The sequence below is a fragment of the Plasmodium berghei genome (assembly GCF_900002375.2).
Source record: "Plasmodium berghei ANKA genome assembly, chromosome: 14".
In the NCBI taxonomy this organism is placed as follows: Eukaryota; Apicomplexa; class Aconoidasida; order Haemosporida; family Plasmodiidae; genus Plasmodium; species Plasmodium berghei.
The window spans coordinates 1271972-1290918 of record NC_036172.2 but is presented as its reverse complement, the minus strand read 5'-3'; the positions used below and the strand labels follow the sequence as shown (position 1 = coordinate 1290918).

General features: G+C 23.0%; 5 protein-coding genes across 5 annotated transcripts; all 5 read left to right on the top strand.

The window, feature by feature from the left end:
• Positions 1 to 1959: 1959 nt before the first annotated feature.
• On the top strand, positions 1960 to 4218 carry PBANKA_1434500 (WD repeat-containing protein, putative; the record flags this gene model as incomplete). Its single annotated transcript, XM_034567699.1, has 1 exon — positions 1960 to 4218. One exon carries the CDS (start codon positions 1960 to 1962, stop codon positions 4216 to 4218), a length of 2259 nt encoding a protein of 752 aa, XP_034424170.1.
• A 1030-nt stretch (positions 4219 to 5248) lies between these two features.
• On the top strand, positions 5249 to 7180 carry PBANKA_1434400 (secreted ookinete protein, putative; the record flags this gene model as incomplete). Its single annotated transcript, XM_034567698.1, has 8 exons — positions 5249 to 5423; positions 5595 to 5820; positions 5955 to 5997; positions 6077 to 6133; positions 6272 to 6320; positions 6493 to 6552; positions 6659 to 6727; positions 6807 to 7180. 8 exons carry the CDS (start codon positions 5249 to 5251, stop codon positions 7178 to 7180), a joined length of 1053 nt encoding a protein of 350 aa, XP_034424169.1.
• A 722-nt stretch (positions 7181 to 7902) lies between these two features.
• PBANKA_1434300 (conserved Plasmodium protein, unknown function) lies at positions 7903 to 9477 on the top strand (the record flags this gene model as incomplete). The annotated part of the gene is made up of 1 exon (XM_034567697.1): positions 7903 to 9477. The coding sequence occupies one exon, from the start codon at positions 7903 to 7905 to the stop codon at positions 9475 to 9477; it is 1575 nt and encodes a 524-aa protein (XP_034424168.1).
• A 972-nt stretch (positions 9478 to 10449) lies between these two features.
• PBANKA_1434200 (arginine--tRNA ligase, putative) lies at positions 10450 to 13282 on the top strand (the record flags this gene model as incomplete). Its single annotated transcript, XM_034567695.1, has 7 exons — positions 10450 to 10570; positions 10814 to 11974; positions 12282 to 12401; positions 12517 to 12606; positions 12722 to 12824; positions 12945 to 13071; positions 13238 to 13282. 7 exons carry the CDS (start codon positions 10450 to 10452, stop codon positions 13280 to 13282), a joined length of 1767 nt encoding a protein of 588 aa, XP_034424167.1.
• A 1517-nt stretch (positions 13283 to 14799) lies between these two features.
• On the top strand, positions 14800 to 18768 carry PBANKA_1434100 (dynamin-like protein, putative; the record flags this gene model as incomplete). The annotated part of the gene is made up of 5 exons (XM_034567694.1): positions 14800 to 15445; positions 15570 to 18101; positions 18248 to 18399; positions 18552 to 18630; positions 18752 to 18768. The coding sequence occupies 5 exons, from the start codon at positions 14800 to 14802 to the stop codon at positions 18766 to 18768; spliced, it is 3426 nt and encodes a 1141-aa protein (XP_034424166.1).
• Between the last annotated feature and the right edge of the window lie 179 nt (positions 18769 to 18947).

Genomic DNA, 18947 nt, shown 5'->3' with positions numbered 1-18947 from the left:
ATTTCTGTTTATATATTTTAATCCATCATTAAATGGCTAAGAGTTGATATGGTATATATGTCTGCGCTTTGAACATGTTATATAATATAAAGAGTAAACAAAAAAATAAAAAAATGCGAGAGCAAAAAAGCAATATCATATATATGTGTATAAAGATGTAAAATGAAAATTTTCCTTTTTTTTATATATTTTAAAATTATTTCTTAATAATTTACAGAATAAATCAGATTTAACAAAAAAAAAATATAACTCCATAAAAATATGCATACAAGATGTGTGAAATAATTTATTACAAATAATATATTTTTAATGAATATATTGATTTTTTTCTCATTTTTATAAATGAAATATAATTAAAGCAGTAACAATAAATGTGTATGTATTTGCAGCATATCAAAAATCACTGTGCAAAAGTAGTGTTATCGAAAAATATGAAAAACAAAATAAGACATTTTCTACTAATAGTTTAATGATTATATATATTTAATTTATTATCATGAATGTGTAAAAATGGAAATAATAAATTATGCATTTTATATCATCTTAATATTTTTTTCGTTGAAATGATGACTACTGGGAAATTGAAATTTTTATTAGAAATAACAGATACGTAAAAAAAATAATTCAATGATAACATTTTATTTTCCCCAATTAAATATTTCAAAAAATAACAAATAAATAAGCTTTATTTCTAATTAAGTAAGCATTTATACAATTTAAAGATATAATAACATAAAAGAAATGATGCTTCTCGGATTGTATGAACTAATACATGATTAAAATTGAATTTGTATAACTGGAAATATATCGATATTTTATATATATATAATTCTTTCCGTTTATATATAAAAATATTAAAAACAGGAACGAATTAGGAAATGAAAAAATATTCCGAAAGTATCATTATTTAAATTAAAAACAGAATGTAACTAAAAATATTCTTAATAAAATTGGGTATCCTTTCAAAACTTATCTAGTTGTAATAGTAGACATTTTTTATAAAATTTATACCTTTTGTGTTTTGGTAAATTTATTAACATATGGGGGAAATGAAATTATTTTTTTCCTTTTTTGTTTTCCTCCCTCATTTTTAAATTTATAAAATATTTGGCATACTAGAGTAAAGGGTATGTTGTTTTAAGTTTTTTATTTTTATTTTTTTTATTGTGCATCATTAAGAAAAGCATATTAACTAATTATCAGATTATTTTTCAAAATAGTAAAAATATAAACAATTAAACAGAAACTTGGTTATATATATCTTCATGTTATGTATAATACCATATATGAAGTATACCTGAAAATGTATTTATCTCTCAGCATATATGAAAATTTATACATGTCAAATCACCAATCATCTCATATTGTGATATCAATGATTATAGATATATTTTTGAAATACCTAACATCATTTGAATATTAATGTATAAATATATATGCGCTGGGGGGAATTGTTATATTTTTTATTTTTTCGAAAACAAATTCCTTAAAAGCATATACAATATTTTAACTCTTGGGATAATGCCCCATTTAAGGGATGTTTTAAATTCTTAGGATATGCATGAATAAAAAATATCAGAATACTGTAAACTTAATTATAATGATATGCTCAAAGTTTCCCACAAATAATAATTTAGTAAATAAATATTTCTACAAATTAATTAAAGTGCTTGTAGGTAAAGAATAAATATATTTGAAATTATAAATGAAAGTAAATAAAATGAAGAAAATAATGAAATACTTTATATATATGTATAATATATATGTGTGTATTCATTGAAAATATATATAAGTATACTAACCGCACGCAGATTGTTCCTCATATTTTGAAAAAATTAAATCGTTTTTTTTTATAAATAGTCTAAAAAATACGATGAAAACATAACTCTATATATTTAATTTACAACTATATTTTTCTTTAGTTTATGTAGAACAAATTAAATGTGTTAGCAAAAAAAAATGAAAAAACAACTCGAAGAATATAATAAAAAATATTTCCGGAACATTCAATTCATCTATGATTTTCTGGATAAAATTGGAATGAAAAATAGTTTAAGAGAATTAAGAAACGAAAGTAAAATCAATTATGTAAAAGAATATGATGATTATTTTTTAGAAAAAAAATTAAATTATTTTACAAATAGCAAAAGTAGTAGCGAAGATGATAAAGAAGAAGATGGAATAAGTGATGACTCGATTGACTATCAGGATATAAACCCTGAAATATTTGTTCATACTATTAACCAAATGAATAATTCTATTTTATGTAAAGCTATTGATAGTTTCGAAATAGAATTGAAAAACAGATCGAAGGAAATAAAAAGCGAAGTAGAAAACAACATTCATAATGATAAAAAAGGTGAATATAAAAATTGTCAAACAATAAAAAATAATATCAGAAATAGTACTACTATTTCTGACTCAGATATTATTTTCAATCATGTTAAAGAACAAAATGATCCCATGAATAAAACTAATTTTCAAAGGATAAAGAAAAATGTAAAATTGCCCGAAAAAATCGACGATATAAAAAAAAGTGATATTACAAATTCTAAAAATAAAGATAACTTCCTTAAAAATATAATTGAAAATGTGAAAGATTCACCTTTTCCAAATTTAAATGCTTTGAATCTTCCAATTTATGAAAACTATAAAAATCCAATAAATACAACTGAAAAAATATTCGATTGTAAATCCATCAACAAGGACCAAAATAGTACTATTAATAATTTATCATATAATTCTAACATTCAAAATTATAGATTTTTGACTAACGAAAAAAGAGAAGAGCATTATACTGGTATTCAAAAAGAAGAACGTGATATTATCACTTGTAAAACTGAACGAAAAGAAAAAAATAATAATGAAATTAATTCTAATCGAAATGATAGTACATATAATTGGGATAATTATTTTTCCAATGAAAAATTGATATCTAAGGAAGTCAAAATTAAGTATATCAGTTCGAATCCTACAACTACGCCTGCTATTATTATCCCTGAAACAAAAGAAAAAGAAAAAAAAAATGATGAATACATAGGGAAATCAAATATTTTATTTGTGAAATACATTAACATATATAATATTGATAAATATAAAAATAGAAAATTTGAAAATGTGATATTTTTTAATGTATTTTTCCCAATTATTATTTTAGTTGGATATGCAGATGGGAGTATAAAACTTCTTTTTATAATTTATGAAAAAAATCAAAATAAATTTGAGGAATGCATGCATATATGTAAAGGATTAGATGAAATATATTTAGGATCCCCAATAATGTATATAGATATTAATTATAAGGATAATATATTTATTACTTCAACTATGAGTGGCCAAATATATATATGTCGTATTGATATTCAAAAAATAAATAAGTTAGCTGATATTATAGAAGGGAATAATTCAATAGATAATATTAAAAATAATATTAAAGGCGATACAAAATATATCAATATAATAAAAAAATTAGCATATCATAATGGATATTCATCCAAATGTTTGTTTAATTATAATTTCTTTTTTTTTTGTTCTATAGCTAATGATAAAAATCTAATAATTTATGAAAAAATTAAAGATGAAAATTCAGATTTGTCTCCTATATATGATAAGAAAAAAATTATAGGGTTACCTGAAACGCCTACCAGTGTATTGTGGATATATACAAATAATATTGACGACATTGATAATAAAAATAAAGAACTTATTGCTGTCAGCATGTTAAACAATAATCATATATTGTTGATAAATAGTGAGACATACTGCATAGAAGATAAAATATATTTATTTGATGCAACCGAAAAATATAATATTTTAAATCTAGAATATAATCGAAAGAAAAATATAATGGTCATATGTGCAGATACATCTACAATATTTGTTTATTCAATTTTAAAAAAAGAAATTATAAAAAAAATTTATGGGTGTGTATTAAATTCGCTTTCCTTTCCAACTATGGAAATTGATATCAACGGAAATAATATTTACATAACATCTGATGATTATACAAATGGTACACATATATTAATATTTGATATAAAAAGTGGGAATATGATTGATTCTATTAATAATGGTTATAAAATTAGATGCTTTCGATTATTAAAAAACTATATTTGCCCATTCTTAGATGAGCAAAGTTCAAAGAATGTTGAAGAGAATAAAAAAGCTTTGCTTATTTTAGGGTCATTTGACAAAAAAATTCACTTTTTTTCAAACTAAGGAAAGGATATTTCTCTTATACGAAATCATTTTCATTATCTCAATACACGACTTACCACATTTTCTATGTTCAATTGTAATTACACATATATTTTACTGTTTTTTATCGTTTTCTTTGTTTTTAATTAGTGCCATTGATTTCTCATATCCGTAACTTGCATATTTTATACATAGCATATGCATTTAAAATAAAATTATTTCGTTTTATTATTATTATTATCACGTTTAATAGTGTAAAATAATATCTCAATATGCTATATCATTTATTTTTCAATTTTGTTTTAATTAGTTTAGGGTTTATATGTAGCCTTTATTTGCTCATTATTTATTTTTTATATCAAATCTTAAAATATTTTATTTTTATAATTCATGTAAAAATCATTTTTGAACAAAATTACCATTCTAATGCAACAATTAGTTGCTTTATTTTATATAGATACTATTTTTGCTTTTCGTTTTAGGTATATTATTGTTGGTAAAACTTATATAACAATATTTTCATGTTTCACAAAAATATAAAATTTAATAATAATAATACATAATTTTGAGTATTATTTTCCCCTTATATATATTAAAGCGTTGAACATTACTTTATACATCTTTAGTATTTTCTATGTTTATTTTATTTGTGTAGATACACAACTACAATTTTTCGAAACACACACACAAAATGTATATAATATATATCGAAAAGCATAACAATAACTATATATAAATCTTCAAAACATAAAAATATTATTGTTTCTAAATTGAAAATTGTATTTCTTATATAGGATAAAAATTAAAATGTAATTTCAAAAAAGATGCACAAAAGTAAAGCACATATATATATATAATATGCATATGAAAAGCAAAATAAAATATTAAAATCATGAACAAAAAATAAGGAAATAGGAAATCAAAAATATGCATTCATAGGAGTTATTTCTTTTTTATCAACATATATTATAATTTTTTTAGTGTCTGATTTTTCTTCTACACGACACATCAACTAGTGTTATTGCTCAAATTCTGCATATATATAATTAAAATGTTATTGTTTGTCTATAAAACATGGTATTTATTATTTCTATATATTTATGTTAAAACTGAAATTAAATGTGATATTGAAAATCATTCCCTTCCGGAGTGTGATGTATCAATCGATTCAGCTATTTGCATTAACAATGGCCAAAAAATATTGCTTCCCCAAGCAAAGCCATATGGTGATATTTGTTAATTCGACAATTTCGTTTCGTTTATTCATATACCAATATATATATATATATATATATATATATATATATGTGATAAATCGATTATATGAGTCAATTAAAAGAGACAAACAAATAGTAGACAATAAATTTACATTATTATTACATATTTTCTTTAAATAGGATTATCTGCGCATATAAATTTCGATAGTGTAACGGCAGTAGATTCAAGTGGCAATAGAAATCATGCACTAGGAAATTTTTTTGCATCATCAGGATTTGGTGGAATTAGAAATTCTGGATTATTCCGAAAAAATTATATTTATATTCCTCATTCAGATGAGTATTTTAAAAGTGCAGATTTTTCCTATACTTTTTTTTTATACATATTAGAGGACGATCTGTCTATGTAAGTAATTTATTAAAAAAGATCCATCAAAAATGTTTGCTTAACTAGCGATAGATATTTGATCATTTAATAATGTAACAAGAAAAAAAAATATGTTCATACTTATATTTTATTTTTTTAATTTTTTTTTGAAGAAAAAATAGCAAAAAGGGGAAATATTGCCCTGTTATCCACAAAGTAATTTAAGAAATTTTATATACGCTCATAATGTTTGTCTTACAAAATAAAAAATTGAATTGATTTTAATTTTCAAAAGGGTATAGCTAAAGAAAAAGTCCAGGAGTTTTCTCCTGCAATATTAATAAACACAAAGGTAATTAATATGAATAAAATAAAAAAACTATATAATTATTTCATATTTCGTGTGTATACTTTATTGTTGTTTGCATGTCCAAATTCTCAAATTTATGCATAATTAATAAAATTAGCTTGATTTTTTCTGAACATACAGAATGGAAGAATAAAAACAGTTCTGAGTACATCGTCCACTACTAGCTCTAGTAATTCCAAAATATAGAATTTATTTGATTCAATTTGTATTATGCTACATTTTTATTAGTATTATTTTACGTCTCTCATTTCATTTTCTCAAAAAATATATAAACACACATAAATGCACACGTTTATTTTCATATATCAATATGAAATAAACATATAATAACCATTTAAAAGCTGGAGAAGAATTTTTGAGTAATTTTAAATTGAGGCACCATCAGTGGTATCATATTTCGGGTAAATAAAAATGGATTGAATACTAAAATAAGAAATAAAAGAAAAAAATATATATATTTTTTCCATATTAATTTCGATTATAATTATATCTTAATTTTTTCTCAAGTTGTTAAGCATATTAATTATATAAGGCTATTTGTAAATGGAATTTTAGATTCGAGTTTTCTCACTGAAGGTATATATTTTTGGAAATTTGAATATTCTTAAATCAATAGAAAGAATATTGCAAACTTCCTTTTTTTTTACAATTTCAGGAATAATCAGAACAAATGATTTCCCTATATATATAGGGGGGGCACCATATTCTTTAGATGATTGTGATTTCCCATTTTTAATAGACGAATTAAAGATTTATAACATAAGTATAGGAGTTGATCATATTCAAAGTGAAGCGTCAGCAACATTAGGAGGTCTTGAACCATCCTTTGTTTATTTTGGATGTTTTCATTGTGATATAAATACTGCAGTTTTATCGTGTCCTAACAATTATCATTTATGTAATAAAATGGAGCTATATATAGGTGTTTATAATATAATGAGGAAGTTTAATTTAAATATAGATAATATAATACTCCCATTTTCCCCTGAAAATAATATAGGAATAGGTGTATGTTGTGCAGATATGTAATATGGAATAAAAAATTCATTGAAATAATAATATGAAATTATAATTATTTTTTATACGAATAAAAAAGTAATTATAATTATGATATAATTCTTAATATTATTTTATTTTCGTAAATTTTCCATAAATTATAAATGCATATCCAGTTATTTATTTCTGATTTTTTCGCCGTCTTACTTTTAATATATACATTTTTTTTTGTTTATATAAATATTTTCTATTATATTACTTCATTTTTTGCATAAAATTTTATTAATAATATTTCTCCCTATACTTAATGCCATTATACTTTTACTACTTTTTCTTGAAATTATATTATACTTCAATATTTTTCATGTATCGTTTTGTGCGTAATTTATTTTTCATTATTCATTTTTATTTTCTTAACGTTAAAATATAAGATCGTTTTTTTCGTTATTTCAGTAATGCTTAAATATAGAAAACAAAAACTATATATTTGTAATAAAAAATAAAAGTCATGTTTCTCAATCCCTCTTTAGGCAGATTAGACAAATATATATTGTGTAAATATATGGGGCAATAATGCTTAGATATGTTTAGAGTAGGAAAAGGGGGAATTAACTAATGTGATTAATTTTTTTTTTATTTCTTTCTATCTTTATCGATATATAATATAACGCCACTGCACACACCGTGTGACAAGCCACTGTTTAAAAGTATCATTCAGAAAATATGTGTAAAAAGGTCTTCATTTTTTGAACAAAATGAATAAAAAAAAAAAGCTTAGTGATGTTGTTAATAAAAAATTACAAGATAAGATTAAAGAGAACAAAAATAGTAATGTTAAAGTACACAATGAAGCAATGAAATTAATAAATAAAGAAGTAATATTGAATTATAGTACTAATAAAATAGTAAATAGTAAATTCATTTTAAACAAGTATTTAAACATTATTAGCTATCTTACAAAAGAAAATTTAAATTTAAAAAAGCAAATAAAAAAATATGTTGATGAGAATAATAAAAAAAATGATATTATCATGCAATATGAAAACGAAATAAAAAATAAAAATGACATCATCAATAAGATAACAGAAAAAGCACAGCTCGATCTATCGAAAAAAGAAATAAATAATATAGATAATAAAAATTCTCACTCAAAAGATATTGTAAATATTTGTAATGACCAGAATACAATAGAACTAGAACATGATAGCATTGAGACAAAACACGATAAAGAATATTTCCCTCAAAATAATAAACTTGATAAAAATATAGATATTTTAAGCTGTTATAAAAGTATAAATCAAGAATGTATAAATAAAAACGAGGATACTAATAAAATAAACAATTTTGCTTTAATACCTAATTATGGTGAATACCCCATAAACAAATTTGAGCAAGAGCAATATAATTCACAAATATGTGTTAGAAAAACTATTAGCGAAAATGACAATGATAAGGTATCAAATTTTAATGAAACTAATATATGTGTAAAAAATGTCGATGATACTAATACACAAGATATATGCGATAAAAGAAAATCAAATTCATTAACAAATGATATTTGCATAGAAAACAAATTGTTCGACAACAATAAAAACAACGATGAATTAAGTTTTGAAAACGATCATTCTAATTTTTTTATAAAAGATATTAAAAAAATAAAGAATAATGATAAATTTATTGAAGAATTAGATTGCCTATTACGCAATAATATTCATAAGGAATGTTATAACTCTTTTGATGATACTAATAATGAGGATTTTTTAAAAAATGTAGAAAAATTCGAAAGTTATCATAAAAAGTGTAAAGAAGAATATAAAAATATAGATTCCATCAATTGGTATATTAATGAGAAATCAAATAATTCAAGTGAGTTTGGAAGGGAAGAACAAAAAGAAGATACAAAAGAAGCGAAAGAAGATGATCTTGAAAAAGGTGAAAGAAAAAACAAAGAAATATATAACATAAATGAACCAGTTAATTTTCTCAATCACAAATCAATAACATATAATATATTTAAAACGAATAATTCCAATAATAAAAATAACAAATTTGACGAGTTAAAACGAGAAACTGTCGATAAAATGAATACATTACCAACAGGGACACAAATGAGCAAAGACAATAAAAATACCAACGAAAAAATATTATGTAGTAATGATAATATTGACATAAGTAATGAACAGGATGCTCCCAATAATATTAATGATAGTTATAGCACAAAAGAATCAAATCCGTCCGAAGTAGAAAAAATAAATGATTCAGAAGATGAAGGAGATGAAGATCTTGAAAACATTATGTCTACTATATTAAAATTACGAAAAAGGGAATAAGTTCTAATTAAGACCATAAAAATATATGTATGGATGCATATACGTGCATGCATGCTATATGGTATGCATTTATTAGGGTTTTAAGGTATTTAATAATAGACGTTTATATTTTATTATTATTTTTTTCAAATGTGAACTAAAAAAATTATATGTTGTATCTTCCCGTAGCTTTAAAAATGAACTATCATATAAAAAGCATAAACAGAAATGTTCATATATTTATGAATATATTGTATACACAGATTAATTATTGTGTATATATTGCCTCATTCATTCTACGAGAGTAGGGCTTATCAAAAATTACAGATGCTTATTATACAATATGCACGTATGATTTCATAATAAATTGGTGTATTCATAAAAATTGAGATAATTAACAGGAAATGACCCCTTTTAATATACAATATCATAAAATGGAGAGTTCATCAAAAAGGTATGATAAATACGCATCTTCCATATAAAAAAATATATATAATGAGTTTCATTCATGAATATTTTTATTATGTATATAGCATATCATAATATAAAATTTTAACTTTATCATGTTGATCAAAAATAGTGTAATATTTTTAATAATAATTTTTTCAGCCAATATTATTTTTTTTTAAGTGATTTTTCTTCCAATAATTCCTCTTTATATATATAAAAATATATGTTATTGTATACATATTTGTGCTTATATAATATTTTTTTACATTCTCGAGTTTTATTATTTTTAAATGAATCATACAGTATTTAAAATATTAATATCCATTTATTTATCATGATATTTTTAAATATATTTCACATTTAAGGTATATAACCATATATTAAAAAGTAATAGGCATATATTGCTATATTCTGATTAAATTTCCCCTTTATTTTCATTTAAGCGTTATTGCATATATTTGCCCATCCCCAATTAATTCATCTATCACGTTGTATTTTATTTATTGATCTATATTATTATTCCTCTTCTTTGTAATAATTAAAATGGAATGTTTAATTAAGAGGGTTAAACAGATTTTCCAAAGCTCAATTCAAAAATGCTTTCCAACAATAAGCGAAGAAGCAGTTGTTACATATGCTAACATGAAATTTGGGCATTTCCAATGTAATTATATTACACATATATAATGTATTTATGTTATTATTAATGCTTATTTGTATGGATGTGCATATTATTTTTTCACGTGTTCATTGCGTAAATAGCTATATACCATATTTGTTAATATATATATTTTAAGAATAATTAAAACGTTTGTATATTAAATAGGTAGCTGGAGACACTATGGTAGTTGGTAAAATATGACGTCATAAAACATCAATAATATATATTTTTTGTTTTCTTGATTAGGTAACAATGCCATAAATATTTACAAAAAATATGGAAAGGAACTAAATTTCGAAAATGCCCATAAAGTATCATTATCAATAATAGAGAATATAAATGAAAATTTGTTCGATGATATAAATGCATCACCCCAAGGTTTTATAACAGTGAAGATATCAAAAGATTATATTGAAAAGTCATTATTAAAATTATATAAAAATAACAAAATAAATATAAATGTCGATATGGATGAAATTCATGATGGAAATAATGCGAAATACGAAAATGTATTGATTGATTTTTCTTCACCAAATATTGCAAAAGAAATGCATGTTGGTCATTTAAGATCAACCATATTAGGAGATAGTATTTGCAAAATATTTGAATTTTTAAAAGTGAAAACACATAGAATTAACCATGTTGGTGATTGGGGAACACAATTTGGTATGATTATAAATTATGTAATTACAAACTATCCAAATTATAAAGAGGAAATGCCAGAATTAAAAAGTTTGACCCTTTTATATCAAGAAGCAAAAAAATGTTATGATAATGATAAGGATTTTGAAATAAAATCAAAAGAATATGCAATAAAATTACAAGAACACGATGAAGATTGTAGATATATTTGGACTAAAATATGTGAAGCTAGTAAAAAGGAATTTGACAATTTATATAACATATTAGATATTAAATTAGAATATTATGGTGAATCCTTTTATATTCCAAAGATACCAAGCACATTGGAAATTTTAAAAGATAAGAATTTATTAACAAATATTGGCGATGCTTTATGTTATAAATCTGAAAAATATACTGTTCCGTTATTTTTACAAAAATCAAATGGAGGATATGGTTATGACTCGACTGATATAGCAGCATTATATTATAGGTTAAAAGTATTAAATGTAGACTCTATTATTTATGTTACTGATAATGGGCAGTTATCCCATTTTGAAACATTATTTGAATTATGCAAGCAAGCAGAATGGGTTGATGATAATGTAAAATTGATTCATGTTGGATTTGGCTTAGTTTTAAATACAGATAACAAGAAATTTAAAACAAGAAGTGGAACAAATATAAAGCTAATAAATTTGATCAATGAGGGCACTGAAAGGGCAAAGAAGGATTTAATGGAGAGAATCAAGTTAAAAAGCGATGAAGAAAAAAATTATTTCGAGGGTTAGAAATAATCATATTAAAGAAAAAAATGAAAAAAAAAAACATTCAACGAAATAAAATATTGTGATTTGTATAAAGAGATATAATAAAAGGACTCCAATATAATATTGGTGTTTCTCCTTTTATTCATCAGCATATATACATATATATTATATAGAAGTACACAGTTATTGTAGAATTTCATTTATATAAATATATTTATGAATAATATCAAGACACATTCTATAATAGATAACATTCATTTGTATAAATGTAAACGGATGGTTATATATTTATTTTTTTTGTTTCCATTCTTTATATCTTTTAGGTATCGATATAGACAAGTTGAGTCAAGATATATGCGTAAGCGCCATAAAATACTTTGATATTAAACAACATAGAAATACAGATTATAAGTTTTCCTATGACAATATGCTAAGCATAAAAGGTATATAACTAAAATTTTTTCATTCAATAATATAAAACAAAACAAGTAATAATAATAAAGTGATAGTATTTATAAATTTTTCATTCATACAATTTTTATTAAAATTATTTTTTAGGAAATACCGGACTTTACATAATATATGCATATTCACGAATATGTTCAATTTTCAGAAAATCGGATGTAAATATTGAAGAATTAGTGCCAGGTTTTTATTATGAAAAATACGTGTCAAATATTATATATTTAATCATGTTTCATTAGCTCATTTATGTTTGTTTTTATATTTACATTATAATTTTTATTCACTTTTCTCCATTCAGACGAATTAAATTTAATTAATCAGTACGAAATAAACTTAGGATTACATATTTTAAAATTCCCCGATGTTTTTTATTTTATCTTAAAAAATATGCTAACACATAAGTAACGATATCATTAAAATAAGGAAATATTCTACCCTGATTTGAAAAAATAAAAAATATATATACAATGCACATAACATATAATGTACTATTAATTTATGTTATTCTTATTTTTCCATAGGCTAGCCGAATATACCTATGATTTAACAACGACATTTACCACCTTTTATGAAAATTGCAAAGTGTTGAATAGCGAAAATACAAAGTCAAGACTAATTTTATGTTCCATAACAAAATCATTGTTATATGTAAGAGATAAAATAATAAATAAATATGCATGTACATGGTATTTTTGCATGAACATAGATATATGGAGAGAAGTACATTTACTTTATTATAATGGCGCATACATATATGTACGGTTTTAATGCTATTATTTAACATGGCTATTTTTTTATTTCTTTTTTGTTACAGATTTGTTTACAATTGCTAGGTATGAAAGCAATTGAAAAGTTATAAATTTGCCCAATATAAAAACAGTAAAGTAAAAAACTTGAGGTGCCACCATGGCTTACTTTTATAACTCTTATACTAATAAAATTGTTTAATATATTTAACTTATTTTTATATTTTTTTTAAATAAGTTTGATCTAATATATATTTTTTTGACATTTTATTAACATTTTCTTTATATATCTACAAAAAATTAAAAAAACTTATAAAAAAATAAAAATAATAAAATTTATTTTAATCCAAAATATACTATTTTTTTTTGTATAAAAAAAAAAACTACGTTTATAATTTTTTGAAATCCTAGAAAATATGACCACTACACCATGTACAACATTATATAAGCATTTTGCTATAACAATATGTAATATATATATTTATGCAAATATACGCATATGTATATAATATAAATTACTATATATTTTTTTCATTTACTTGCGCAATATTAGATGCATACCCTAAAATGAAACGAGTTTTCAATCTACGATTTTTTAGTAAAAAAAAATATATAAATAATAAAATAAAAAAAATATAAAATAATATAAAATAAAAACAAGCAAACTGCATACTATAATAATGATATATAGTATAAATAATTTTTTAATAAAGACTTACAATGAAATAAAATTTATGTACATTTTTTTTTTCGTATTGTGATGTATGTATATATTTTTTTTTTATACCCTATGAAATCCATGTTTTGTATATGCAATTTGCTTAAGTAGAAATTGCATAAATATATATTTTAATAAAACTGTTTTTTAATATATTAAAATATAATACTTGTCATCTCACTTCCGTGATTTTCTCTATATATATGTTTAGTATCTACGCACAAATGAGTACATATATTATCATATATATATTCGTTGATTTATTGAAGCTATTTTATTTATATTTTTTTCATGATTTATGATTGGATGATATACAATCATTTTTATAAAAAAGAAACATATATATTATATATTTTAATACAAAATACATATGTATGAATATATATACACATGAACATATGTATATATAGAGAGTATATTAGTAAAATAATCTACAGTGTGACATCAGACTTGATAAAATATAATCATCCCATCATCTTGAAGAATAAATATTTTTTAATTAAAAGTAAGCATACTTTTATGACTTTAAAAAGTTATAATATAAAATAAATAACAAAAATAATTCATTTTTTATATTAATGACATAGTGAGACAATTTTTATTTTTAACTTATAATTGAGCAAAATTATATAATTATCAGAATGCTTTAATTACGTAAAATAGTGCAAATACGCATATTTATTAATTGATAGAGAATTATTCCGCCATTCATCATATTATATATATGTGTATATAGACATTATACTATTTTATTTTTTCAATATATAATCCGTTTGCCAATTTTTTTTTTCTTTATTTTCTTTGTGCCTTAATTTATCTACCCAGTTCCCCATTTAGGCAAATTTTTTGAATTTTTTCGTTTGGCCTATTGGCCAACTCATCATTTGTTAATTTTTATGAATATTTGCAAAGATGGAGCATGGAAATGTGGGAGATAAAATTTTCGACTTGAATTCAATCAGTCGAGAGATGCTAGAGTTAGTGGAAGTTTTTTATGATAAAATGAAAGAAACAACAAATGCAAATGCATTATATTTATATGCTTTACAAATATTTAAAATATGTAACATCCATAACGAATTACCAAGATTAGTTGTTTTTGGCCAACAATCAATGGGGAAAACGACACTTTTAGATTTTATTATGGGAGGCCCAATGGGATATACAAGTTCTGATACAGGAACTAAGCAACCTATAGTTATAATATTAAAACCTAGTGATACAAACAAAATAGAATGTTATTTAAATAAAAAAAAAGTAAACATAGATGACTTACATGAAAAAATGAAAGCTATTATGCTTAATTTAAATGAATCTATTATATCTAAAGAGTTAGAAGTAGAAATATCTATACCTGGTGGTATATATGCTACTTTTGTTGATTTACCTGGTATTAAAGATGATTCAAAAGCTGGTTCAGAATTAACGCGAAAAATTGTTCGTAATTATGTTCAAAACTTTCCAAATGACATTTATATATTAGTAAAAAAAGCATCTGATGATCCTGCCAATTGGCCTTATCATTTGAAAGAGTTCTTTATGAAACCCAAACCTTTAGGTAATACTCATTGTCTTATACAACATTTTTATTCCTTCCATTAGTCTAATTTACAAATGTGTTTGTTTATAAAAAATAACATACCAATACATGCGTACACACATTTTATATTTTTTTTATGCAGGTCTTGGATTACAAACCAAACAGTGCATTGTTGTTGGAACAAGGGCTTTGGAATTTTTGAATAATGAACTTAGTACTATCAAAACTTTGACAGAACTACATGATCGAGTAAAAAAGAGAGGTATTTCGGATAATAATGATAACATGTTATCTTTATATTTATTGGAACTTTTTTCGATACCTATTGAGCAAAAGGAGAAAAACGATTTTTTAACAAATAGAATATCTATGTATTCTAAAATATTAAATGGTAGAAAAAATGTGTTAGATTTATTGTTAAATAAATTTGAAAATGATTGTAGTGATTCAATAAAAAAAGAATTGATTGATTGTTTTGATGTTGAAAAATTTAAACAAGAAGTAAACAGCAAATTTATGAATATATTAATACAACAATTAAGGAAGGTTGAGGTAAAATTAGAAAAAAAAAAAGCAAAAATGGAAATATATATTAAAAAATTAGAAGAATTATATAATAAAGGTAATATTCTAAGTATTAGAGAGCAAGTCAAATTATATATACGTGAACTTGTTAATATTATATCAAATTTATTAACAGGAAATTATCCAATATTAAATTTACCAAAAAATGGAGATGATTTTTTAAAAAAATATGGTGGAACATTAATGGAAAATTTAAAAGACGGAAATGATTTGGCTGTTGAATTATATGAAAAGCAAGGTTTATATGATGAAAATTTTTTAACTTATTTAAATGAGTATTTAATAAAGCAATCAAACGAAAACGAATATAATAAATCAGTTACTTCTGATTTTAATAACTGTAACGATTTGTTAAATAATTTAAATTCAAGTATTGATGATATAAAAATTGGTAATAATATAACTACGAATACCGTAAACACTAATAGCATGATAGGAGGAATACATAATGGAAACAATATTGGAAATAGTGGAAACGCAAGTAATAATATATCGAGTAATAGTTCAAATACAAATAATATTAATAACTTAAATAGTAGCACAAATAGTAATGCGAATTTTAGTAACTCAGGGATAAATATTTCAGGCTTTGGAACTAATAGCATGGGAACTGCAAATAATAACATAAATAATAGTGGAATTGGAAAAAATAATAATAGTAGTAGCAGTAATAATAATTCGAATATTAACTCGTTAAATAAACGATCTGATATTTATGACAACTTTAATGATAGGGATAAAAAACGAACAAATGACAATATGTTGAAAATAGGACAAACTGTACGTTTTCTTTTAGCAAAAGAAGAAAGCAGTATGTTTGGAATTATCCAAAATATTTCAAACGATGCTCGAAGTAAAAATATTTTAGTAAATTTTTTTTTCCGTAGTAGTAATATTGAAGAGCAAATACAAGTAAAATCTGTTGAAAAGGAAAGATTAATAGTTGTAAAACCTGTAGAAACATTAAGTGGGGATTTATTTTTTTTAAATGGTTTACAAGTATGGTATAAAATGACAAGAGATGATGGGTGGGTTGGTTTTGATAACGCAGAAATCATCAAAGTATTTAATAACAGTAGTAAAATTAAAGATGTATTAATTAGAAATTTGTCAAAAAATAATGAAGTTGTATCAATCAAAATTAATGATTTATATGCAGATTATACTGATCATATGGATGACGAAGCTGATCCAATAGATGAAACATATAATGAAGATGATGCCCTTAAAAAAGTTGCTGGACCACATACTGATTTGAAAATATTGAATCAATTGGCTATTACATATATATGTAAATGGCTTAAATATAATATTGCTAAAATAGAACCAGAAAAAAAATTTTCAGATGAAGTATTATTACAAATGATGAGAAGTATACACAATATTGTTGATCAAAGTGATTGGAAACCATTAGTAGTAGATTTATTACAAGCAAACATAAGTGGCAACATTTTATATTTAACAAAGCTAGCTAGCTGTTCAGCAGCTGTAGCATTAAATAGAGTATTTAAAGCTGGACTCGGAGAAATTAATAGAAAAATTAAAAATAATTATATAGATGAAAATATATACCTATTAAGTACAAATCCAAAATTTCTTGAAGAGTTAAATCAAGCATTACATAATTTTTGTAAAGAAAGAGCAGTCATATGTGCAAGTGAAATGAAAGAAATCGTTTTTGAACAAACATATGCAGTACATTTTGAAATTATTGAAGAAATATTTGAGGGATGTAAATTATTTGAGGATAATTTTCTTACACCTACAGGTGTTAAGCCAACAATGTCAATAATCAACAAAAATGTTAAACAAAATTTAGCTTATAGAAATCACCAATTGTCATTGACAGATGTTAAAATTAATAAAAAATCTAGATCTAAAGAATTAATACAAGAAGAAGTCAAACTACAATTCTGGGCAATCAAAATGTTAATATCTGTTCCGTTTGCCACCAAAATCTATGCACATTTTTTGAACAACATAGTCCCAAAAAATAAGCATCTTGCAAATATTCTTGATTACTCAATTGATTGTGAGAGCAACTTAGAGAAATACATTCAAAGCAAATTGCTAAATCGGGAAGTCAACGGTAGGCTTTAAATTTAAAAATGCTTAAAATCCATGACATAAATTTATTCCTCTTCATTTCCTCGAAATATCATTAATTTTAAAATTAGAACACCGGGGTACCTCTACACGATTCATTAATTTTTTTATAATTTATTTTATTCTTAGGAATTCAGGTTCCAATAGATGATAAAGAACTTTTAAGTCACTACAACATTATAGACAACCGAGACAATATTCTCAGAAAACTTGAAAACCAAAAACGACTCATTCAATACATATCTATTGTATCTAATTCTATAAAACTTCTTAAAAATAATGTAAGTTAATTTAAACAAAAGACAAAGTTCTATGTACTGAATATATTTCCTTACACAGTTTGTGCTCAATATTTTTATAATAAGAATATATAACATTCCCCCTAATCATATATTCCACACACATTTGCATTCACTTTCGATTTTTTTTTCAGTTATCAAATGAAAGTACACTGGATTTTGTAACAAAATTGGATTTTGGCCAAGAAAATAAAAAAAATTGGCATAGATTAGGTAATGAAAAAAACTGGCATATATTCACTTATTTCATTATGAGAAATATCTACACACGTGTGTGCATATGTTTATATTATAGATATAAATGCATATATATATTTCCCCCCTTAATTTTTAGATTCATACGAGGACTGAAAACGAACTTAATTTTTTTTCGTTACTATGAATGTATACAAATTTGTATATATTAGCGTACACTCATATGTATATATTCATTTATATAAATTTGATAAAACTTTTATCATATAACCAGACTCTACATATTTATATACATTTGACTTATACATGCGCACACCCATTATAAAGAACGCTAT